The sequence below is a fragment of the Anser cygnoides genome, chromosome 2 (genome assembly GCF_040182565.1).
Source record: "Anser cygnoides isolate HZ-2024a breed goose chromosome 2, Taihu_goose_T2T_genome, whole genome shotgun sequence".
Taxonomy (NCBI): Eukaryota; Metazoa; Chordata; class Aves; order Anseriformes; family Anatidae; genus Anser; species Anser cygnoides.
In genome coordinates this window covers 62,684,984-62,711,393 of record NC_089874.1, presented here as the reverse complement: position 1 = coordinate 62,711,393, position 26,410 = coordinate 62,684,984, and the positions used below count along the sequence as shown (strand labels likewise).

The 26,410-nt window shown below is 39.9% G+C and overlaps 1 protein-coding gene across 2 annotated transcripts in view; it reads right to left on the bottom strand.

The window, feature by feature from the left end:
* The window catches only part of ITPRID1 (ITPR interacting domain containing 1), a 44,103-nt gene extending 19,722 nt beyond the window's left edge, over window positions 1–24,381 (bottom strand). The window contains exons 1-5 of one of the 2 annotated variants that reach the window (XM_048075626.2): window positions 24,238–24,381; window positions 14,345–14,431; window positions 13,538–13,740; window positions 6,710–7,302; window positions 4,451–4,505 (exon numbers count right to left, since the gene is read on the bottom strand). In XM_048075626.2, the coding sequence (XP_047931583.2) occupies window positions 4,451–4,505; window positions 6,710–7,302; window positions 13,538–13,740; window positions 14,345–14,400 (907 nt within the window). In that variant the 5' untranslated portion in view covers window positions 14,401–14,431; window positions 24,238–24,381. Of the gene's footprint in view, window positions 1–4,450; window positions 4,506–6,709; window positions 7,303–13,537; window positions 13,741–14,344; window positions 14,555–24,237 lie in introns of those variants that run through there. The other variant, XM_013196078.3, reaches the window with a different exon arrangement.
* Between the last annotated feature and the right edge of the window lie 2,029 nt (window positions 24,382–26,410).

Here is a 26,410-nt window from a genome sequence, read left to right as displayed (position 1 = left end):
ACAACATGATGCAGGCACTACAGTAAATAAGAAATTCTAAATAACAGTTCACTTCTTTACATTGAAAATAGAGAGAAGTACCTGAAAAATCCTATACTCTTCGAAGCATAGGAAATATACGCATCTTTTCTTCTTGCACTTTTGAAGACATTGCTCCTTCAATTGCAGGAAGACATTACAATGGATAATGAATAACAAACAGGATTCACATTCTTGGCACTCTGTCAATTACAAGAAATGCCAATTGCATTCTGCGAATATTCCCATGGTGCCAAACCATAAGAGGAGCCGGTGAGTAGGAGGAGTGAAGGTGTGATAATTGAAAGAATTGCCACTTGATAAGTCACAGGAGCTAACGCGTTAGCTCAGCGTGCAGGGAAGCTAGAACGTTCCCAGCTGCTGCAAAAACTGGGTGTATGTGATCCCTGGCACCACTCGTTGGGACAAGATGAATCACAAATGCTTCAGTAGCGAGCTACCATGTCACAGGGAGCCAGATGGAGGTGGTTACTTCCCTGATTGATTGCCTCTTGGGCTACCAAGGGCTTTTCCAGCAGGCTAATGCCTTTCTGTTGGCACTCGAGTGCCCAGGAGCAGCACGTCCGCTCGGGTCAGCACCACACAGGAATTCTTGCCTCTTGGGCATGTGGCCATCCCCGCAGAGGGAGAGGGAAGTAAATAAGAAGCAAGGGGGAGCGGGTGCCTACAAGGCACCCCCAAGTAACACCGGCTTCTGATACCTCCCTAATAGATGTGGCTGCTAATGAATTTTCAGGCACGTGCTGAGTTAACAGGGGTGAAAAACACTGAAACATCCTTTAGTTAAACCCAGTGCTTTACAAAGGCTAATTGAAAAAGGAAGGAGCAGCAGGGATGGGGGGTGGAACAAGGCAGAAAAGGGGGTGGAGGGGGAAAACAGCTCTATTTTTCAAGTGCTGAATGTGAAATCCCTGCAACAGATGAGTTTGCATGCAAGCCTGCACCTCATCAGGGCAAAGATACAGTGAGGGGAGTCAAGTAATTTTCCTCTGCACGCAGCATCCCCAGCCCCTTACCCTGCCCAGCCAGCTTTCTCAACTGCGAGCTTTAGAATATAAACAGCCAATAAGTAAGGACAATAACTGTAGTTCCTGCTGAGAGCTAACTCTGCCTGTCATGCATTTGCTGGGTCCTAATACAGGACAGTGAATAAAGCTTCATTACAGAACAATGGAGTTAGCTGCCAGAGCCTACAGATTTGAATAAACAACAAATAAGCAACATCTGCTCCAGCATATGTGTATGGTAAAAAAAAGTCACAAAATAAAAGAATTTGTAAATGCCAAAAGCAACACTAAACTGCCAGTGCTACTGTAGAGTGAATTTTTAATTGCACATGCATACAGGCAGGCTGTGGGTATTAGTCTCACATATGTCTGGTTGCTGCCAACCTGGGAGTATAGATGAATTTAATTAAATAAGGATTATCCCTTCTCCCCAGTACAATTACTTATTTATAACAATGATAAAATTGCCTAATAAAAAAGATTGTAATATTTTTTAAAACAGAGCTAGAAAACACTCTGCTTTCCCTGTAAGTCATTCAGGGATGTTTGGGGGGTTTGAGCGTCTTTTAAAATTAAGTCTCAGCGTTCTGCCAAGAGAGAAGGAAAAAAAGCCTTATCATAAAGCCTACTGCAGTTAAACAGCCAGAATCTACATTATGGAGAAATATAAAGAAGACACACTGCAGCCAGGGAATTGACTTTCATGGGGCGTGTAGAAAATTAAGCAATTGGACTAAAATTGAGGCCAGGCTACAGAGTCAAGGGACAATACCACTGGGACAAGCACTTCCATAAGTCACCCGGCTCTAATATGCTCCATCTAGGCAAAGCAGTCTGTTCCTATCTCTCTATATTTCTTCTCCTAGTGGGCACCTCACACTTCTCTGCTTAGGTGAGATCCCATTTCAGCAGGGTCCTGCCAGGCTCTCCCATCTTCATCGCTGCTCTCATAACCCTTTCCAACAGAGCCCACAACCAAATGAGAGTGGCCCTTTATGGTATCAGGCACTGCATGAGCCTTGTAAAAGAGGCAACCTATGCCCCAAAGGATTTACAGTCCAAATCTAATTTCAGACATGCTCTCCTGGGAGCTGAGGTTTTCCTTGCATCGGCTACCAATGGAACCTGGACCCTGTTCCCTACTGTCTCCTGCTTTGAGGACCCCTGATTATCAGTCTGACACAAATTCTGCTGATTTGGTAGGAATCTTTGTAAGGTCTAGGTATTATTCACTACTAACAATACTGCATTCATAATCGGCGATTTTTAGACTGCTTCCATGGTACGCAGCAAATTGAAGTTGTAGTAAGAATCCCATGGGTATGGAATAAGCATGCCATTTAAGAGCGGTGAGAAAAAGAGAGAGAATACAAACAAAGCCCATAAAAAAAGACTGAAATTGGTCTTTAAATTTAGGCCAAGCATCAATAACTCTAAAACAACAGAGGAAGAGAGATTCCAGTGTTTAAAAAAAAAGTCTAAAATAGTATTGTGGTGCTATGAAGGCATAAATCATACATAAGTGCAGTTTACTTGTATAATATATTGATCACTTAATTGGAGGACAGTCGTACCAGAATTAGAAACAAATTATTACTTTCTGCATTCTCTGTTATGAAATTACTACCAAGTACATGCTTATTCCTATGACTTAAAAGACTACTCAGTTATCTTTTTTTTTTCCTTACATCATGATTAATACACATATTTAATTTCAAAAATCCTTTAACTAATGTCTCTATCATTAAATAGCACAGTCATTTTTACAGCTGGGCAAAGAAAGGAAAAAAAAATTGTATGATATCACATTTTGATTTTTTTTTCCCATCAGGATATGTCCACATTCTCTTTTGTTCATTTCTCAATGAATGTTTGCCCAAATGGTGTTTTTCATTGCACATGTCCTGGGGAACTGCTATTCTTTGCACAGATACTGCTATGAGCACTGGTATGGGGCTCGCCTTTGTTCATAAAGATCAAGACACCCATCAGAAAACAAAATCAAAACAACGTCATGTAACTCAGCTGACAAATCACAGAGCCTGAATTGCATCAAGGACCTGACATTAAGTCCCTTCATTGGAGTCACGCAGTGATAGACTGAACACATACAACCCTGCCAGAAGATCTGCCATAGGTATGCAATCTATTACAAAACAAACAAACAAACAACAACAACAAAACATTGAAAATAAAAAATAACCCCCTGTCATCCAAAGGATTCATGATATACTCCATCATATTTACTCAGCTCTACGAATTACCAAGAAAACCCCACACACTTTGATGAAATTGGTGGCCTAACTGAAGTTAGTGGGACTTATGTCACTGGCTTCAAAAGGCTCACTCCTGTACATCCAGCTGTCGCTCCAGCCAATGGCATCCATGAATGATCAGCTCCAGTGGATATTTGAATTTTTTTTAGATATCTGTGTATGAAGCTGGGTTGCTTAATTATTTGTGCCAGCTCTTCAAAAGTGATATAACACAGTCCTCAAAAGTTGAGGGCTCACCAGGCTTTCACCTTTGTCCCTTGTTGTCTGATTCTTGGTATTTATTTCTTCTTTCATACAAAATTTCTTTTCCATTAAAAAAAATAAAATAATAAATGTAATAGTTCTGTTCTAAGCACTGGTTATCAAGGGTTACTAGAGAGCAAGGCCAAACGCTCCCTGCTCTGGAGGCTGAACAGCAGTCTTCTCCAGTACCACCACTCCTGCCAGAAAATGCTTCTCAGGATCCGAGCTCATATTGCCCCAGATGACAGTATAACATCTGGTCTAACAGCTTTGTGTTTAATCCTTTCATATACTACTCAAACAACTATTTCCTAACATGATTCAATGCTATGTCTGCTCATGTGACGAGAGTCTATGTGATAAAGGAGACTCAGATGATGGAGTAGAGGCCATGCTGCCACCAGAACGTCCTGGTTGCATAGCCTTGGTTGAACTGCATACAGAGTGGTTGCAGAGCTGATAACTCCAACCTCCCTGTTGACTTATCTCCTAAGATCCTAGGATCTGAGATCTGGCAGATACGGGGTCATTCAGATCTGGCAAATGAGTCCCTGAGTGGGAGTGAAGCTTTGGTGTCACTGGTAAGAGCAGGGAGGTTTGCTTAAAGCATCAGGTGGAGACCCCAAACCCTCAGATCTGTGCATATGAAGTACCCTCTTCAGGTGTATGCTCTGTGTCTCCCTGACAAGGTGAGTACATTTTACAGGCCTGTCATTTATCAGGTCTAGACTGGCCATGCTAGATTGTTGTCTAGAATAATGCATCCAATGCCAGAGGTGATGAGAGCGGAGTGGAAAAACATATTCTTAGAAGCTTTAGAAGCAACTACATGGGAACACCACTTCAAAAACAAATCTGGCAAAATGTCTGTTTCTTAACACTCACCTGAAGTGGTGTCAGGAGCATTTCCACATGGAATTTCATCGTCAAAGCTCTGAATCTGAAAAGGAAGAGGAAAAATTCTTATCTATGGGGATGATTATTGCCGGGGACAGGGAGGGGGCTGGAATAAAAAATATCTAGACATTACAAAGTGAAAACATTAAATCTTTCAGATGGTTATTTTTTTGGTTGTTTCCTTTATAAATACATATATATACAAATGTTCTTGACATAAAGTAGGCTCTAGTCTCTGAAGCTTCCCACGCCTTCTTCAGGTAATCAATACATACATGTTCCTAACCTGTAAATACACTAACAATCTTGTCTGAACAGCCTCAGAGAAAATTCCCTAGAAAAATTTATGACTTAGTAGAAGAAACCCAAGGAAATGTAGCCATATGGAGGCAAAATCTTGCCAAAGATTTTATGTAGAGTGTATGTAAGGTCAGATTTCTTTTTACCTCTAGGAATTAAGATCTATTTGTCTTTTTTCATGGTATCAATGGAAACACCGTGTCATGATACTGCATAATCCTCCTTCAGAAAAATCCTTATGGAAAAAGGGACCCATTACACAAAAGTAATGCATACACATGCATGCTAGGTGTGGGTTAGATGCAGTCTGCAGCTCAAGACATCTCTAAATCCCTCTTTGTCAAAGGCCAGAGAGGGAAGAATCACTCGATACCCCTCTGTTTCTTATTCTCTTCCCTAGACATCTGCTACTGGCCGTTGCCAGACTAATGAGCTAGGTGGCCCAATGCTTTTAGCTAGTATATGGTTCTTACAGCCTTAGTTTTTTTAATGATGTGGTAGAGAATACCCAGAAGTTAAACAGTGTATACCCAGTCTAATTTGAACTTATAACATTCATAAAATTGTCTTAAATGTCAAACTGAGGAGTATGCTATCATCTACATTTACTGCCCTGTCAATGTTTTCACTTTTGCGTGAACCTCTAGTCACAGATCTGCAAGTCCAGCATGTTAAGTACTTCACAAAGAAATATGGGCTACTTTGGGACTATAAATTTGCTGTGCTGGAGATCTCTGGGAGAAACGTTCTTCACTATCAAAGCTAATAATCAGGCCCTTGCTCTGACTCTTGAATCAGTTCTGAGGATCTAAAGGCTGCACCAAACCTTTCACAGAAAGATACCCTTGGAAGGGACTTGAAATGATAAATATCCTTTCCTCAGGAAGAATACCACCACCTTAACCTGACCTTTTCCAATACTTTCAGAACTGGAAAACTTTTTTTACGCCTCCGACCTTTTCCAGCCATTTGCTGTTCCTTCCTTCCTTCCCAAGTTCCCTAATTTTTCAGGGGACCAACTGTCTGTTTTCTCCTTATTTCTTTGCTTCTTACAGAGGAGTTGTAAGACCCCTTACTTTTCCTCACTCTTGAAGGATGGCTGGAAAGGACGGATGAATGGGTGGATGGATGGATGGATGGATGGATGGATGGATGGATGGAAAGGGAAGAGCATTCTTGTCAGCATCCCAGTGAGTCTGTATGATTGGAGATTATCCTACTGTAGCCTTTTTTCTGCAGTTGTGTGGCCAGAAAAACTGCTGCTGACACAATTCTAGGTGTAAGAAAGGGACTGGCAAGTATCCTGGTCTCTGCTACTTCATGCAGAACCCCACTGACAACCCACTGTTGCTAAAACATATAGATAGCTGTGCATCCTGGACTTTGCAGACAGCAGATATGAGAACAAGCTGCTGTTCTGAGTTAGTCTGTTTTTAGGATGCTTAGCTTACAGAGTGATAAAATATTTCAAACACTGCTATAAAACCAAGGCTAATTTTGTGATGAAACATTCTGAAAGAGCACATCAGAACATGAACACAGGGAAAAAAGAAAAAAAAACTGATTAATGACTGGATCTGTAAAAATATCCTTTACCATATGTATTAGTGTTCCTGCAACTTCCTTGTATAAAACACACACAGACACACAAAAAAACTAGCATTGCATAAAACATATTGGCATCTTACGCTGTCATACTGGTTGAATGAATCTTACCTCAGTAACTTCAGTGCCAACTTCTTTGACAGTATCCCAACACAAAGACAATTTAAAATAATCAAAACCCCAATAAGCAGTATAAATCCCACTGTTTTTCCCCATAATGCTACAGCATGATGTTTGAAGTAATTTACTCTAGCTTCCATTCTGAAAAAAGAATCCAAACTTATACAATAAATATGGGTAGAGAGACATTGCTAGCATGCCATACACAAAAATCTACCTCACCTCTTCCATTTCAAATGAGTCTGGAGGCTTGCAGTGTAGGCCTGCTGCTTTTTTGAGTGTGTGGGCCAGAAGCAAATGTGTCTCTCTTCTTGGCCTGTCTTTGGCAGGCACCTCACATGCAGAAGAAAGGTGGGGCTGTTTAGTCACTAAATGTGACGAAGCCCAGGTTTTCCCCGGCAGAGCTGGTGGACACTGCGATACTGGGTATGCCGAGGAACCTTTGTCTCTGGAGGTTTGCTCCGGGGTCAAAGAGCCCAAGGTAACGTGCGCAGAAAATCCCGCCTGGATTGTTCCCCTCTCAGCAGTATCTGCACAAGGGGGAGGCTGCTCTTTCATGCCAGGCAGATGGACTTCCCCAGGTGCCAGCGAGCCCTGTTTCAGTAGCGCTGTCTGCCGAGAAGCCTGTCTCAGGAGCTGGCCTATTCTTCTCCTCTTTGCTTGTGTGACCACAGCTCTGGTCTTCGCAGCACCCAGGAGGTCAGTCTCAACCCTGCCTGTGTCCTGGGCCATGGTCTGTTGGGTATTCACATTAGTCAGCAAAGACGAGAGGGCACTAGTGACGTGGTCAAGTACTTCCAGTTGTCGAAAACGTCCTTAAGTTTGGCAGAAGGGAAGGTAACATAGTTATTAAAAAATATAATTCAAAACAAATAATCAGGTATAATGATTATTCAAACCCCTCACCGCCAAGAAACATACAAAGTACCTGACTCAAAATTGGCTAAAGTTTTCCATTTGCTTCCAGAAGATCCATTCAGGCTACATACATTTCACTCCACAGTTCTTTATATCAGACAAACACACGGTGTTGAAATCATTGAGTCAAGTACAGCTGAATGCTGTGTGAATAAAGGTTACAGAATCCAGCCTAAAATTCTCCAGCTGGCTGGACCAGACTCAAGTGCCATATTTGAGAACTTATTAAAATTCATGTGATAAGGTTATTAAAATCTGATCTTAAATATTTACAGCTGGCTGCTGTCCAGATAACTGAAAAATGTATATATCCTAATAAATGTATACTGATAAAAATTGATAATACATGCTATGTCCTTGATTTCAGAACAGCACAAAGCAAAACTCTTATCCCCCAGAAACTCATAGAGGATATTGTATAGAGGTTACCATTTATTTTCATTGTACCAAGCTTTAGTAATTTCTGCATCACTTTTTCCATAGCATAACATTTAAAAAGAAGTGAATGATGTTTTCCTTAAAGGATCTTGGACATATCCATCTCTACAACACTATCGAGTTATTTATACAAAGAAATGAAACACATTTGCTTGTGCATTATGTCAACACCCGTCCTGAGGCTATGAATATGTCACCAGGACTTCTACTTCCTTGAGAGATTCATTGGGGACAGTAGATGGCAAAATGCTAACATTCTTGGCTGCCATTTCTCTTAGAGAGCAGCCAGATTTACTGCATGCAGGCTGCTGGTAATGCTGCCTCACCAACAATTAGACAACATGGGGATATTTAACATGGATCTGAGTCAGTCCTCTGCATCAGAGACCGATACGATGATGTATAATTCCTAATAGTAACCATATCTCAAGAATATTATTTTTTTTCCCAGATATTGTCTGATTTTTAACACTGGAAGATGTTGCCATTGCTGACACTTTTTATGACATTGTCATAAGTGTCACCTGATGCTTTTTAAAGTAGTTACTGATCTATTAGTATACAATTTTAGATAGTTTTCATTTGCGTAAGTTTGGAAAGTCACAGTATATCTTTTCTGGTTTTGTACATCTACTGTACTACCACATGCTCTCCATGTAAAGCCATTTTAGCCTCAGTATTTTATCTGGCTCCCACTACGTCAGGCCATAAAAATGCCAAGTGCTAATCTCCTTTGAATCACAGTGGAAGAGCAGTCCAGACATTCTGATTTGAAACAGAACCAAAACTGCTGCAATTTGAAATAGTTTTTACACACTGTTTAGCTTTGGTAAATTATATCTAAGAGACTGTGACACCTAAGGTACTAATCAAACAATGAGCAAAATGATAAATGAACAACAACAAAAAAATCCCCTCACTCGTGCGATGTCATGAAGAAATTATGTCAGGGACAGCTTTGCTTTGTGGACTATTTCTTTCCAGGCAAGCTGTTGCTTTGGTTTCTAAGGGTGCTCCCCAAGGAGCACGCCTCAAATAGGCAAGAGGCTGATACGAACACTTTAGTTTCTTCAGACTGCTGTAAAATGGTCTAAATCTGTACCACATATGAAATACTGAAGGATGTAACTGTGGATTCATTTTCACTAGAAACTTTAGAAGAACCAGCAAATGGCTTTGCCATAAACAAGATCAATGAATCTTCAGCTGAACCTATATCTTTCAGAGCAATTCTAATGAATTTATAATTTACCATTTTAGAATTTAGGAGAAGAAGCTCACAGTTTTGTTCCTCCTTCCCTAAATCCGGTATTACATAGGCTGACACAGTTATCTGCATAAAAGATTTGGAAAGTCTTCAACAGGCTCACAGAGGAATGAAGGAACACAGTGTTTCCAGAGCCACTAAGAACTTTTCAGTCAACTTTTTTTTTTTCCCCCTCACAGCAAACTGCAGAATTTGGAAAAAAAAAAAATCAAAAATTTCAGTGGTTTAAAAAAAAAAAAAAAGATATATCTGAAATTGATGTTTTTCTTCAAGAAAAATCAAAATGAAATTTCAGCATTTTCTACTTGTCATATGTTAAAATATTTTCCTTTTTTAGATTGTTTCTTTATGAGCCTTGGCAATACTGCCATTGCTTGAACCAAAGCTGTAGCTCAAAGAATGTATTTAGCAATTTACATTTAATTTCTCTTCTAGGGATGGGTTTACTGTCTGATATATATATCTCTAGTGATGTGTGCACATCCTGCCTAGCACAACTGTTCAACTGTGGTTGTCACAGGACAACCATATGTCATGGAAAATGGTGTCTGCTTAATACACACATCACAGAGGAGAGTGAGACTCAAACAACTCCTTCAGTGAGGTGCTTGCAGCAGCTGAGACGTCCAGATCAAGGTAATCCCAAACCTGAGCACAGGCTGGGTGACAGGTTAATAAAGAGCAGCCCTGCAGTCTCTCTCTGCGCTGGCACTAGCACTTGGGAGTGCTAGTGGATGCAAAGCTAAACATGAGTCAGCAATGCACGCTTGCAGCCCAGCAAGCCAAGTGTGTGCTGAACTGCATTAAAAGAAGTGTAGCTAGCAAGTTGAAGGAGGTTGTAACCTTCTCCCTCTGAAGAGGTAGGGATTATTTAGCGTGGAGGAGAGAAGGCTCCAGGGAGACCTTGTAGCAGTGTTCCAGTACCTAAAGGGGCCTACAGGAAGATGGCAAAAGACTCTTTATCAGAGAGTGTAGTGATAAGACAAGGGGTAACAGTTTTAAACCAAAAAAAAAAAAAAGTAGGTTTAAATTAGATGTAAGGAAGAAATTCTTCACAGTGAGGAAGGTAAGGCACTAGAACATGTTGCCCAGGGAAGCTGTGGATTCCCCATCCCTGGAGGTGTTCAAGACCAGGTTGGATGGTCTTTGGCCACCTGATCTAGTGGGAGATGTCCCTGCCCATGGCAGAGGGGTTGGAACTGGGTGATCTTTAAGGTTCCTTACAAACCCTTCTATGATTCTATGAAATAAGTAAAAAACTCCTAGGGGAAAAAAAAAAAAAAAAGTAGATTTAGATACCACAGTATAGAAAAGTGGTACATTTTTTTTTTTAATTGTCAGATTTAAACATTTCAACACTTTTAAACGAAAATGTTCATAAACCTGAAGTTTTCAAACATTTTTTGGAACAACACAGTCAGAAGCATCATTATTTTTTACTTAATGTAACTTCTGATTCTCAAGTGACTTTATTCCACCAGTTAGGAAATCAAATGTTACTTCTGATGACGTCAGTAAAATTTTCACCAGTGAGTGATGGAGATAAGCTTTTCTTTTGGATCTGAGCTACCTAAAGGGTGAGTGACATTTTTGAAAATGCATCTTATTTTTGTGAACTGAACCCTTCAAAAACTCTCTCTGACAACGCCGAAGAATCAGCACCAAGCAAGGAGGCAATTAACAAATAACTCTATAACAATCCCCATGCATTTTAAAAGGTCAGATCAACAATGGAGCAGCTCTAGAAAACTATTTTTGCCACAAGCAGGGAAGAGGAAAACAGAAAGAAAAGGATTGCACTAGGAAATGAAGGAAATATTAAAGTGGAGAAATCATTGCTATGAAAGTCATCGGTCCCTCTCAGGCTCCTCCCCTTTTTTTTCCCCTCCAGGTTCGTTGTCACCCGTACTATCTATTATCCTCCCCATCGGTCGCTTTCTCAGACTAACACGTCATACTAAATCAGTTAACTTTCTCTGCTTTTCAGAGAAGAAGAGAAAGTAAACTGACAACGAGATAATCTCTCAGGCATTCACTAACCCAAACAACACTTTCTGCAGACAAATGAGAGCAATTCAGGCTATTTGCATTGAAATGGTTCGGTGATTATAAGGCAAACGGGGTGACAACAACCGAATTCATCCAGCATGTTTTTGGGAACAGTGGTTTAATACAGCCTTGAAGTCTCTAGAGATGGTATGCAGTCTGTCTCATTTTGGCACTTTCATTTCTTTCATTCCCTGGTGAGACAGTCTTCCAACAGTAAAGGGTATGAGGTTCCCTAAAAGGTTTTTGAAAACGTAAATGCCATGAAACATCACTAGACCCGAACTTTCTACTTGATTTACAGAGGAGGATCTTTTTCTGTATCTTCTTCTGGAGGCCTTCAAAATCACCTATCTTCTTTAATGCCATTACAGGGCTTCTGCTTTAGAAGAGCTGGCTCATCAGGTGTCTGAAAATGTAGGTGCAGCATTAGCGTTGAAGGCAGGTAGATCAGATCCCACTGTGTAAATGCAATCTATTTTCAAAGCTATTAAATGTGAATTTTCCACCCCTCCTTCTTGCTATACACCTCACTGCAAAATTATTGGACAACCTAAGGTTGACAAGATTAGAAAGAACAGTTTGCAAGCAAATGCCTTGAAAGTCCACTTGAGGATATTCCTCATGATTTTGTACACTAAGCCATCTGCATTCCTATTAGCAGTAAGTCTTCTGGGACACCCGTTGTAGGAAGGTACTTCTGCTAGATTCCCTACATGGTCACTTAGACAGACTGGCTTGTTCTGAGAGGTGTTTGAAATAGTGGCTGGATGATGTGAGGTGCCTGACTCTCTCCACTCGCTATAGAGATGGAGAGACTCTGTGGTGATTAAGATCCTTGAGACTGTGCTTCAGCTAAATGCCTATAATTTGATGCAAGGTTTATGAGGTTAATCACCACATATAAGGAAACATGTAGAGTCAGTGAAGAAAGAAGAGGTAAGCATCTCTGAAGGGTGTGAAAACCCCCTCCCAACCTGTCAAAAGCAAGATAATATGTTCTGATGGACATTGCACCCACTAAAATAGAAATTCAGACCATAATTAACTTCACAGTAACTCCCCCATACAGATAAGCCACTAAGTGTACTAAGCGTGCTCCCATTGAGAACTACTGCAAGACTAGTCATTAAATTCACACTGTGGCTTACCACTGCTTGCCTTCACTGTGCAAACTCCTTCCCTTGGAAGCTTTTTTCTCTTATTCACTCTAAGCTCTGTACCTTCTTCCCTGAGATTTTCATCCACCATCTACTCATACAGATGATCTCCATTCCTCTCTCTCTCTCTTTTAGGAGTTAGAGAAAGAAAGAGTGAGAGCTGAGAAACCTGTTTTTGATGTGTCAGTTTGCTGTAAATATTGAAATGTGTGCATGGGGCTTGCTATAAAAAAAGAGAGAGGGGGGAAAAAAACACATTTTCCATGATGCTCTGACATTTGTTTCAATTCTTTTTCAATCCGTACTGCTTCTTTACTGTAATTTTAAATAGGAATGCACGGACTATGCAAGAGATCCTGCTTCGCTGAGCATCTTAAGTAAACAGAAGATTTCAAGAGCCATCTGGCTATCCTGTGCAGCAAACATGAGGGGAAATGATGTCAAAATTGGATTTTTCAGATGGGCGATATACTAGAGAATTAACAATGCTATTTTAATGCAGATATATCTTCAGGGTGAGGACCTTGCATTCATTTCTCAACTGCTAAATACACAAAATGAGAACTAAAACCATCTAAAACAAATAAAAATCAAGACTGCATGCTTTAAATGGTGCAATTTTATTGTGCTTAAAATAAGATCCTCATCTATATCTTAGGGCACATTTGAACCACAAAATTGTTAGGTTCTAGCTAGAGATTTGTGGGTCTGATACACAAGCTCTGGCAGCTCTTGTGATGGGAAGTTAAGATCTTGTCAGCTGCTCTGCACATTTCCCTGTGAGAGGGGTCCTGCTCCCACAGAAGGGAAAAAGGAATGCGAGCCTACATCTGGCCTGGCTGAATTCAAGATCCTGTGTGTTGGTTTAAACCACCACTGATGGCAGAGGCATGAGAGTGTGCTGCTGGTGAAGTGGCTGAGGCAACAGAGCCACGTTCCGTTCTGCCGGTGGTTATGTATTAAAATGCCACACACTGGCAGCTAGCTCCAGCAGATAAATCACAACCCACAGCTGAAGAGAGCTAAACTGTATTTCACCCACATTGGGAATTGTTATTGCTCTGCAGGGGTGCATGAGGATTCTTGATGTCTCCTGAATATGTGTCCCTTTTTCATGCATTTTCTCTCATAAACCTCTTCTTCTCTATCCTCTTAGTCCCCATGCTGTTTGTTTTACCTCCTGGCCGAAATTCTGCCTTTTGCCAAAATGTCAATGCTTACCATATAGGTTTGGCTGCTCAATGTACATCCGCTGCTTTTGAGCTTCCAAAAAGACACGGATGTTGATCCCTTTTGCCACAGAAGCACCACTGAGGAACCGAGGAGGGATTTTAGTGCAGACATCAGGTTCTTCTGTACCAAACCCCAAATCAAGAAGAATCTCCACTGGATCCTTTTCCCAGAGTGCCAGCCATTCAGTGATGCTGTGGTGAAAACATCAGGATTATTTACACTACTGTCTTGGTACCACTTTTCTTTCAGCAACTATTATATAGACTTGTTTTTATTAAATAATTCTCTTCCCTTCTCCCCTCTTGTGGAGACTACTGCTTAAGTGAAAGTAGCCATTTTCAGTCACAATGCTACGAGTAACACAGGTTTCTTCCCCCAGAGGTATTTGGTGGCATGGTATCTAGAGAGCTAAGCAAGAGGAACATTAATAAAAAGAGTAGGTTTACAGCTCTGTGGGATAATTTCTTTCAAGACACAATACAGGTAAGATGCTGCAGCTGTCATAAGACCTTGTAGCTTTTTATCTTCCAATGAATTCAAAGTACACTGCAGTTTCAGGTGAGTTTGTTGTTGTTGTTTTGTCTATTTGTTTTGTTTGTTTTATTGGTACAAATGCATTTGAGATCAGACACTTGTTACTAAGAAGGTCATTTTGATCTTGTTAAAATGAATGACGAGATGTTTTTTATGAACTAAAAGTTGAAAGTGCATGCTCAAAATTGTACTCATATCCGTTGATCACTAAATGGGCTAATTCCGCCTATTCTTAGCTGGAAATACAGGGAAACGACTAACCTCTGTGGCGCACCTGTGACAGAGTGGGCAGAGCTGAGACTGTTGCATCTTGACATAACCAGACTTTCTGAAAACTCTTGCAGGGATCTGGTTGGAAAAAAAATCAACAATGAAAAGTGTTTACTCATGTGCTCCTCTGGGATGTCATTATGATTTTTTCCTAGAGTAAACATTTGCATTTTGTCTTGGTTTATAATGATACATAATAGCAATGCCTTAAAAGAAGAGTCGGCATGGGAGCGTGGCAATACGCTTATTCTCAAGAACAGTATGTTACAGTAGGTGTGAGAACGTAGGTGTGAGGTACCAGTAAATGCTAATTATAAAGGTGGCAGAATGGCTCACTTTTGACAGATGGTGAATCTTTTGGGAACCTTTAGGGAGCATGGTTTCTCTAGTCACCTACTATAAGAGAGGTAATTACTCTTAACAAAGTTTTGGAGAGACAAGGCACAATGAGCTGGAGCAGCAGGAGTGGCATCTGAGAACAGTTCTTTACTTAGCTTCCCTTTGTGTTTGTATCTGGCAATCTTGTAGAGAAATATCTGTTTTTGAGAATGTGCTCATTGCAAAAGGAACATTCTCTGGCATAGATGTATTTCTTAACAGGAATGATGGCATGCTTTTGTTAGACCCAAGCTAAATTTTACCTACACGTACCTATCAAGATCAGTAGCAAACGTTTATATACAGAGGAAACATTGATCCATTTTTTCTCATTGCAGGTTATCCCTCAGTTTACATCTTCAACAAACCGCAAGCAATATGCAGATTTTTGAACTAACACTGTTGTTATCAATTTGAGGAAGGAAAAAACTCACTAGATAAAATTCCTACTTTTGTCAAAATGAAAAGGAAGAAAAAAGAACTTAGATTGCTGCAGTGTCTGACACCTACATCCTGCAACTTTGCACAGTCAATTGTAGCATTTCTGGTACCAACAAGGAAACTGCAAATAAGATTTATTTTTTTTTAATCATTCTGTTTCCATTTTTGTCCTTCAAAAGACAAAATGTGTCAAACTAGAGAATAGACCAAAATATATGTAAAGAAACATTTTAGCTAAAGTGGCAAAGTTGCAGAACAATACCTTTGTGGGAAACTCAACTCACAGTACAAGTTAGTTGTAGACAATTGCAACAGAAATCAGTAAGAAGGGGAAAATAGATGCTTTTACATTTCATAAACCATTAGTGATACATTAAGGCTCTGTTCTTTAAATGTAGACACTATCAAGTATAGTCCACCTTTTGCTGCAAAACCACTGAAGATGTACATGCAACAAATAAGATGAAAATACCTTTTCATCCCTGATTTTTGAAGAAAATAATAGTTAAATACATTATTTTAAATTTTAATTCCAGCAAATGCTGGTACAATTTATTTATTAATTTACTTTTGTGAATAACAGTTTTTCAGGTGTAATTCCCTGAAGCTGTTGACTATTTTACTATTGATTTCACTTGGTTTTGCATCATGGTCCTAAATGCTTTTGAGAAGAGCATGACAGCTGCAGGACACTTACAAGACTTTCTAGAAGAAACAATATTTTTCCAAGAACTGCTAACATTGTTTATTGGACTACAGGAGTGCTATATCTATGAGCTATAAGGTGCACATTTCATCATTTCACTAACTTAGTTATACTGGCAATAAGTAAGTTGTATGCAAATACGCAGTGCCTGTAGTTATCAGTTCCTCTCCTAAAGCTGAAATAACACAATTCTTGATCCTTTGAAAGCTGGGGTAGCATTTGCCTAGGAAAGGCAGTAGATAACTTTCTGCATTGCACAAGATGAATATTTTTGTCTAGGTTTTAAAGTTTTGTTTTCTATTTAACAAAATTATGTCAATAAAAAAGGAGAAAACATCCTTTCATGTTCTCTGCTGGATTATTTTTCCGCTCGTAAATTCTAACATAAGTTCCTTCTGGCTTACTCAGCGCAAGGATATCCATCCAAATTGAGAACATAAAGGTTACTGACATCCTGTAATTTGCTGTAGCAACATAAACCAGACTTTCTAGCAGCAAGCTGAGCATAATTTGAATAAGAATCAGCTACTTGTTGTATACAATTTCCTACTCATGTGCCAACAGAAGCTGTAGATTCACTATAAAAATGCTTCAGAATGTCAAAAATATGATCTAAAAGTGTGGGCTAATACAATTTTTCCTCAGCACCATGTAGGCACTCTTCTCCATAACAGAACATTATACCCCACAACAACAAACTCACTGCAATTTTTATTTCCTCAATATCTCATACTGCTGGGAGTGAATGAACACAAGTACTGCCAAATTAAAAATCTATCAGTGTGAAACACTGGCCAGGGTGTTAAGTAAATAAAGTAATGATGAGAAACTTGTTGTTTGTAAGAGGCATTAAGAAGTAACAGGTCACCGAAAAATCAAGGGTTGAGACTCATGATCAAATGCACAAATCTTGGTAGGTTACCATACGTCAGGTAGAGACAGTAGCTGCTTGTGGTTGTAATCTTACACTGGGAAAACACTGGTTGTGACACCCTACGTATATTTTGTAGCATCAAGTAAGTTAAACAATGTGTGAAGAACATACAAATGTAGAGTTAGGAAGGCTAAGCCACCCAACCAGTTAAGTGACAGTAAACTACTCATGAAACCATATCCACCTCATGACTTGGACAAACTTTGCACTTGCATGGGCTGTCTCATTCATGGCTAGAGTCTCCACTTCGTTCTCAAATGAGAAGATTCTCATGAGATGTTCCTCATTAGAGAGCTTGACTTTTTAAAACGTTAGAGCTTGTTTTCTCCATATTTAAGAGGTCACAGAAATAGTAATGGGGAGGGTATGGTATTTACATTTCATGATCTGTGTAAGTATTTTATTCCTGACACAAGAAACACTGAATCTCATTACCAAACTGGAAGATACTTTGGGGGAAATAATGCCCTTTATAAATCTGTCAGAGAATCTCATGAAAACAAACAAACAAAAAATACTTTGTAAACCAACTGTGGTGCTAATTGGTGCTCTGTTTACTGCATATCTAAGTATATCTTTGCTTATGAATAATATATTTTGCTAAGTGAAATGTAGCCTCTGATACTTAAGGGACGATAAAACATTTTAGCCTCAGTAACATCTGAGTAACAGGAGAAGGTATTAAATTATATATTATTGAACTGCATCTTTTACTTGTGAACCTAATAAACAAAAAGTGTAGATATGGAAGCACTGGGCTCCCAAAAGCACTAAAAATGTGGAAACTTTCAGGAATTTATAAGGACCTGAGAGGTGATCTGTTCTTTTGGTCTCTTTCCTTTAAAAGTAAATAAATAAATATCTCTGAATTCACTACATTCAGCAAATCAGGAAAGTGGGAAAAAGTGAGAAGTTCTGCATTCAGGTCAGGCACACTTGAACCTCTTGGGCCATAACTTCCAGACCTTTGTGAAAACCTATCCTAAATACCTCCACTCCTTCAACAGAAGAAAATCAATTTATGCCAGTGAAGAAGGTGATCCTATGACTTTTCTGTTGAAAACCTCGTTTGAGAACCTTCTCATTATTTCTTCAAAAGGAGGAAGACACATACAGCATATCCATGAACATCAGCTTTTCCCAGCTGGTGCCTTCCCTTCAGAAGTGGTATTTGATATTTTGTAGTAAGCCGCAAGTAAAAGTAATTTCTCTGAAAGTATGGCTGCTCTGCTGAGAATAGATTAGGTCTGGGAATCAACCTGATGGGCAGGCACCCACCCTGATGGCACTTAGAGCATAAGTCAGCTGAATGGGTATGGCTGTTAGAAGAAACAGAGCCATAGGCCCATCCTTTCTGCTGGTTCTGAACACCACTTACTTTCTCCTTATCATACACTAGCCTCCGTTAAGTGTTGAGATTCAAATCTTGTATTTGTGATTAAGGCAAAGCCCATGAAATTTTAGCATTCTGCATGAGTCAAGCCTGTCACTACTGAACTTAAATTTTACTAAGAATCTAATCAAATCAGGTTACCCAGGGGCAAGAGTGTGAGGAATGGAAGCAGAAGCTTTTTTGCTGACACGGTACTTGTTAATGATAATACTCAGCCCTGCAATGCCTACTTTACCATACTCCAAACATTGTTCCTAAGGCTGTGCCTTTTTTTTTTTTTTTCTTCTTCTTCTCTGGTACAACCTCAACTCTAACCAAATAGACATGAGCTTCATTTGCAGTGAATGCACGGAGTCCTGGACTCAGTATTTTTCAGTTCATGGAAAATACTGCTCTTTCAGAGTTTTTCTATCCTGAAACAGAACAAAAAGCTGAAATACAAAAATATTGGTGAACAAAATACACACAAATTTAAGTAAGTTCAAGGTTAAATTATATTTCCCTATGGTAGCCCATTGCTTCACGGAGCTATAGGTATGTATAACGGTGTTAGGTCAGAGGTTGGACTCAGTGATCTTGGAGGTCTCTTCCAACCTAGATGATTCTGTGATTACCACAGTTTCTGCCATAAATCATGCTCATGCGGTAAGCTACGTCTCCCGTGAGGATGTAGCATTATCAAATTCCCATGATGTACCAAGTAATTTAATCAGAAAGCTATCCAGACACATGATGGAAAATGTTATCCTTCAAAGAATACCCTGGAACTGAACAGAGAACTGTTCTCATGAGACATTGGATCATAAGCAAGGCATGTCAGTTAATACTGACTAGTTGTGAAAGAGTGTTTTCATGCAGGTCAACAAAATAAAAAAATATATATATATTTGGTTTAAATCAGCTAAAGAAAAATAATTTGTTCTGAATTTTTAAGGGGTCACGGTTTTCTTAAAGAAAATTTCAATATCACAGACATTATATTTCCTTTTGGAGATCTCAGGCAACAAATGATTAAGGAATAACATGACTAAAACTTAAAAAACAAAACAAAACAAAACAAACACACAAGAATTCAAACAGTGAAGAATATTCTCTTCTATAGAGTCTTCTAAATACAAAAATAGAAGTAACACTCTCAGGTAAAGTATTACCAGATCAGTTTATAACAATTAAATACCTCATTGTGTTGCTTGATTTTTGGTGAATCTTGGAACATATGAGAAATATCAGGAGAAGGGTCTAGTCATTTAACTTGGTAATCTGAGGATTTAAACACCAAACATGGAAAACAAAGAAAAATCTGGAATTATTCGTTTGACTCTATTATCTGCCAATCATCTATAATTTGAAAGCATCTAGCAGCCCCAGTGCAAACGGAAAACCAGCTATTCTGATTCTGTATGACTGCAACCTGAGGCACAGCTCCTGCCATAGCTTGAAAGAATGAGACAGCCTGCTCTTGTGTAGAGGGAGGATCACTGATTCCTTTTATCAAGCAGGGGAACCGCAGCACAAGCGATTCACCTTATTTGCCCAAGGCCATGCAGGAAGCCTGGAGCAGAGCAAGCAGCGGGTCCCAGGTCTCCTGCCATTCAGTTCAGTTTTTCAACCCAAAGGTAAGCAAAGATGACTAGAAGTATTTAGCTCTTTGCTGAAAAGTGCAACAGACAGGCTTCTTTTCCTTCAGGTTCATCTGAAGCCACTGGGATCACCAGCTCAAGGAGCTGCCTTGCTCTCCATGACAGTCAGGAAGAGCGGATCTTCAATGCAGCTCAGGCAGACAAGGCAGGAGATGTTCTTGTTGAAATATTGCCCCACAGATTCAATGGTGCAGTCATGATTTGCATAGTGAAAAGACATGGAAAGGGTGCAGCAATCAGAGGTCTTTACACTCAAAACTTTAGAAATGTAATTTTGACATTTAGAATACAGAATATATGGATTTGCAAGGCTTCTCTGTTTTTTGTTATACTACAGAGCAACAGAGTTGTTTTAAGACTGTCAGTCTTTGCTCAGCTGTGGCCCTGAAAGCTCATTACTGTTGCACTGAAGATTAAAATCTCCAGTAAACCAGTATGATTTCCCCAAACCAACCTTCTAGGTTCCCTTTATGGGCAAAGAGTAGGGGACCACCACAGCAATTCTGCTACATTAGGAGGAAAAGAGAAGGAGCTGTTTGGAGATGCTTTTCTTTGTAGACCAAAGAAGCAGCCTGGCCTGAGACTAAACACAGAACTTTGAGATACCTAGTGAGTCAATCCTGGGTGTGATGTACTTTAACAAGTAGCATGTTCATCCAAATACAAGTACAAAGGGAACAAAAATGAAGTGTGAGGGAAATAAAATCAGATTTTGCAACACATGGTAATTTTTCCCCATCCAATGAAGAGGAAGGAAGCAAACTGCAATCACTATTGTTATAACAAGAATCATTTTAAATATCTGACACTTATAAGCCTTTGAAATAACTTAGATTTTTAGCTGTAGTTAGCAATTTGTCTTTGCATAACAGAGTTGATACACCAGCTGATTTATTTTTTGTTACTTTATAGGAGACCTCAAAACTAATAAAACAAATAAAAAGTCTTGAATAAATACTGAAAGGTTAACAGAGGATGGGATGCACGGTATCAAATGTGCTCACAAGTACTTTGGCCCTGTGGCAGAGAAAGTCTAGAGCCTAGTCTACTTGCTGTGACCTCAAAAATTCCTTTCAGTTGGAGAACTTCAACTACACAAGAATGGTGAGAAAATACTGAGCTGAAGGAAGAGCAGGGATGATAGAGCGCAGAAAACCTCACACCCTGAGTGCAGATTCAGCTGAGGGCAACCAGTCCTGTTGCTGCAATTGATCAAAGAGAAACAAACAAACAAACAAACAACAAAAAATTCCCCACAGTGAGAGACATCTGCTGTTATTTGGGGTAAAGGTAAATGGGAAAAAGTAGTCAAAATGAGTCCAGAGGAAGCTTTTCCTTTCTCCTTCTGGATCAACGTATATACCTCTCTGCCAGACAGTTGAAAAGAGGATCAGCCAGGTGAAAAGTCTGTCTTGCCTCAGAAAAGGATGCAGAAGAGTCCTCACATATCTCCTGCACCCCTTACCCCCTGCAATGCATTGGCAAACCAGTATCTAAAGCAGGAAGAATGAAATTCGCTCTACATCCTTTGGCACCAGAGAATTTTTACCTGAGCACCCGAGGTAAGCCCTACTGTGAGGAAATGGAGCCTCCCACCTGACAGAGAAGCTGCCTGGAGAAATACAGCAGAAGGAGGTCAAAGAAAAGATAGTATCGCTTTTGGGGAGCAATGGGAGAGAGTGAGGCAAAAGAACCATTTTCTTTTGTTAGGATGGCTTACAGCAGAGGAGATGCAGTGACACACCTTCTTGTGGCTAGAAGTCAAAGTTTAGAGCTAGTTTAATTGAAATTAGCTCGTTTCCCAGCTGAGTAATCCATTGGCCTGATTCTCCATTGCCTGATGACTTGCTCAGCCATTTACAGCAGGACACAGTGAGGGTAAGATGCTACAATGGGATTGAACTGTAAATGACACAACATGAAGGGCAATAAAGAGTTTGCCCCCAGATGTGGGAATTACAGAGGTAACTTCCATTACATTTAATTAGCGTTATCACCATTAATTTCCTGTGCACAGACAGAAGAAGACATCCTTTTGATTTCAAATTAATTAACACATAATGATTAATCTGATAGGGTACATCTTTTCAGACAAGAGTGTCCTCTTGATCACAGTTTGGGTGCCAGCACCACTCATCATCTGTGTGTTTTAATTTCTAACTGCTCTCCAGAAGCAAATTTAGCTCTGCAAATCTGTCGATGGAATGAATGACTGGCTGGTTTCCATGTTCTGTGTGTTTTGTTCATTTGATAACACACTGAGAACATCTTGGAAATCTCTTTTTTCTTTTTTTTTTTCCCCTCTCCTCCTCCCCTCCGAGGAGGTTTCAAGGTAGAAATTGAGGAATCTGCAACAGCGAGCAATTTATACCAGCTCTTAACTACAGAATGTAAGAAATAAAAAGTTTCTAAAAATTGAAAAACACAAACAGTTTATGGCAGGTTCCCAGACAGATTTGTCTCACTTCAGTTGCCAGAATTTAACAGAACCATTCTCCTTGCCATTAACTACAGTAAAGTGTGTTTGTTTCACTGAAACAGGATCTTGAACTTCATCAGCTTCGCACCACATTCCTCACACTGCATGTTACCTACCAGATACTGCTATTAATATTACTCTTCCCTTTCCATTTGTCAAGTGATTACTCAATCACACTTTTTTAATATTTATCCACTTTCTTTAGATGGTTATGAATGCAAACAGCTCCATATCCAGGTGCAGCAATACTTGAGTAGACAGCTGATAGTTAACTTTAATATTGAGAAATATGCAAGTAAACTTGTAGTTCTAGAGATATGAATTAAGAGGTAGCAGCAAATCTCATATACTTCAGTTAAGAAGGATTTTAAATGTCCAAGACATTCCACTTCTATTCAGAAGAGTATTTTAGTATATTTACAGGTTATTTAGGTATGACAGCAGCACACTAAGTACATTTTTACAGCACAAAATGAATAAGAAAAAAATAATGCTTTTTTCCAGAACCTAAATCTAGGATGAGAAGTGTCTATATTATTGACTCTATGAACTCAAATATACAATTTCTGAATAAATCACTGAAGGGACAGGACAGGACGGGACAGGGACAGGGACAGGGACAGGGGAAGGGAAGTTCCTAATTATTGTTTCAAAGTCTTGAATATGATACAGTTGTGCTAGGCATTCTGGCTCAGCTATGCTTTTCATGGCAGCTCCTTCAGGGAGAAAAGAAAGCTCATGGTATCTATCTATCCATCACTGCTCCAGTAAACAAGAAGAGAGATGCAGTTATTGCAGTGCCCTCAGGCAGAAATGTGTCATTTCTTTTCTGCAGTATTCACTCTTTTCAGTTGCCATTTCTGTGGACAAACCACTGCTTGAAGACTGAAGACTCTTGTTTTCTCTCTGTCTTACTTAGAAACAAATGGAGATGACAAAAACCTTTTCAGTGTGTAACTTGAGCACATGACTTTAGACAGCTAAATGAAGTCCCCTTTTCCCTGCCTATTAACCTGTGAGCCGTTAAGTACAGTGAAATCATAGCTGGTGTAGGAAGACACTCATTTATTTTGTCTCCATTTGCATTGAAAACAAGGAAGGAATTCAGTCTGATGTTCAAAGCAACCCTGGAACATCCATGGAAAAACTCACAAGTAAGATTCCCTTAAGTGAAGTAACTCTGGGGAATGAAGCTTTTTTGGAAATGCACCAGGTAGTGGAAGCTGTAATAACACTTCCAGCCTTCTCATATACTGGCAAATTTGGGTACGTTTCTGTGTAAAGTCTTTGGTACAATTATTGCTTAGAGACCACAATCTGAACCCCTTTCGAAGTAGAAGTCCTACTGTTAGTTGAGACAGTGTTGCTCACTGTGAATAACTGCACTGGAAGTCAATTATATCATCATGTTGCATTTTAATCTCAATGCAATCTCACTCTTGATTGAGAGAAAACATATAACAGATAATGCTAAATAACACTAGCCAGAACTATTTCTATTTGAAACAACATAAGATTGTGATGAAGAAGGAGGGAAAGAGTTGTATTTTAAGCCTCTTAGATACATAAGTGAAAGTGTGTAAATTCAGTGCACAGGTTGTCACAAGCAAGACAACAGAACAACAGTGAAAGCAGTAACAATAGCAACAGTTTTGCTGTACACTCAGCTTGAATCTGGTCCCTTTGCTAAAAATGTTTCCTGGCTGGTCAAAAGAGACAGGCTGTGAAGGTTTGAAAAAATCAAAGCTCTTTATATCAAGCTCTTTTAACTGGAATTTAAACCGGAAAATTAAATATATATGTATTTCTCACACACATCTTACAGATCAGAAAAGGGGAAAATAAAAGGACTTTTTAAAATTTTAAACAGGTTTACATTTTTAACAACAAGAAAAAAAATGATAAGCTCCAACCTGTATGGCTTGATCCAGTTGTTAGTACAATGGACTAGTTGCAGCTAGTGCTTCTGTGTCTCTGCTCTGCCACAGACCCGAAGCCTGAAAAACTGGAGGACACAAACTGGTGTTCTTGGCTTGGCTTTCCACCTCCGTTATTTATATATTTATTTATTTTAAGATACCAGGAAGGGCAAGGAGAGGCTGTTTGCCAAGAAAGTGGTGTTTAAGTTGACAGTTCGGATGGATGTTTGTTTGCTTAGCCTCCAGGCGAAGGGAAAGTAGAAAGCAAGACCAGTCTAGTTTTTAACAACAGGAAATCTAGAAAATGACAGGATGGGAAAGGGAGGGTAGAGGAGCAAGAGCAGCGATAACCTAAACAGGAGGGGAAAAAAATAATAAAAAAAACAGCCACAATTTGTTTTGGTTGCTTCCCTTTCCAAGAAATATATTGCTGTCCCTTTAACTCTGTATGCCTCATTGGCACATGTGCCAGGGGAAGGATTACACTTTACTAAGGAAGTAATGCAAACTTGTCTTCATTTGGTTACCATGGATATGGTACTATGTGAGACAAAGCCTCCCATTTGCATTGCAAACAACCAGGAGCGATGAAGGACACTGAACTTGACATTCTGGCCACAGAGTATCCCTGGTTCTTCCACGTGAATGATCACAAGGAAAACGACCACAGCTTTGGGCCTGCACTTGATACCACGAAAACAAGGGAAGGGATGCTGCCTTTCCGATCAGGCAGAAGCAGAATCACTCACACCTACAAAACGAATGGCGTTCCTTGTGCTACCTCGTGTGAAATAGCTAATGGATAGGTATGGCAATCATTTAGCTTTCCAGCTTTTTCCCATGGGGAATGAGAGCTGAATCAATATGTTGGTAAACTGGAATAAGTGATTTCCACAGATACTGGAATGGAATAGAAAGTGGTTAGGTCATAAAATTGCTGGGCTTTTATGCAACAGCTTTTATCTATTTGAGTGTCCTCTTCATTCTGCAGAAGTACTACATAAAGTACCTTAATTTTATACAAAATCCAGATAAATGAGTGAGAAGAACAGTCCCCTAAACAGACCTAGTGGGAACCAGTGCAGCACAGTTAATAGCTGAGGGAAAGAGGGAAATTGTCTCGTTTCCCTAAAACAAATTGCAGATGACTGTTTGTCTATTAGATTGCTAGATTGTCAGTAATTCTTTTTTATTGCTTTAAGCTCTGCCAGATATACAGTCACACATCATTTTTATTTCAACTGACATGGAATACTAACAGTATGACCCTGTTTCTATGGATAGAAATGGCCATATTGCCATCGGTCTGTGTTAAAAAAGAACTGGATCCCAAACAGTGAGCCCAGATCCATGAATTGAGGGTTTTCTATCCAAGGAAACTTAGCCATGGATTAACTGGAATGGTAGATCAGACATTTGGCACAAACACTACTTCCTCCCTGAGCACTGAATGGGGCATCCAGGCACATCTCTGGTGGGGCTGTGGCAGCTATACCACACTAGGATACTCTTTTTGGCTCCCCAGTTCAGGACAGCAGCCCATGGCCACCAGCACTAGATAAGCAGCTTTCCTGTGATATAGAGGACACAGACAGATCACTGTCTGTCCTCACACACCATTCTCTGTGGGTATGGGTGTGTGTGCACAGTTAGGACCACCAATCCTTTAGTTGCCCAACAAAGGGTCCACAAAACAATAGCTGTGCACCAATACAATCCCAGTCACTTCAGTGGGTTTGTTTCCTGCTGGTGTCAGTGAGCGTGAGCAGAATCAGCCCCAGATGCGTTTGCCTTTTCCCTTTCCACTAAAACTAGCTGCTGGCACCATGCCTAGCCCTGCATGCATTTTCTGAAACCGTGCTCTCAGAAAGCTCAAGTCCACTACTGTTTTGTCCCTGAGCAAACACTGTGAGCAAAGAATGGGAAGCTTTGCAAAAGGGTTTTGTTACCTCCTGCCAACAACCACCAAAGGGACAGAGTCCTTCAGGGAATGTGCTGCTGGGGAGAAGGACAGGGAAGCAGGCAAGTGTTAAACACAGGAATAATTCCCCACCGTTGAGGTTCCTGTGTGAGCACCGTTAGACTTTACATGCATGAGCTTCAGTCTTTTCTTACCTTTTGAGAGCACACAACAGGGAAATATGGCCCAAACCCAAACCCTACTCTT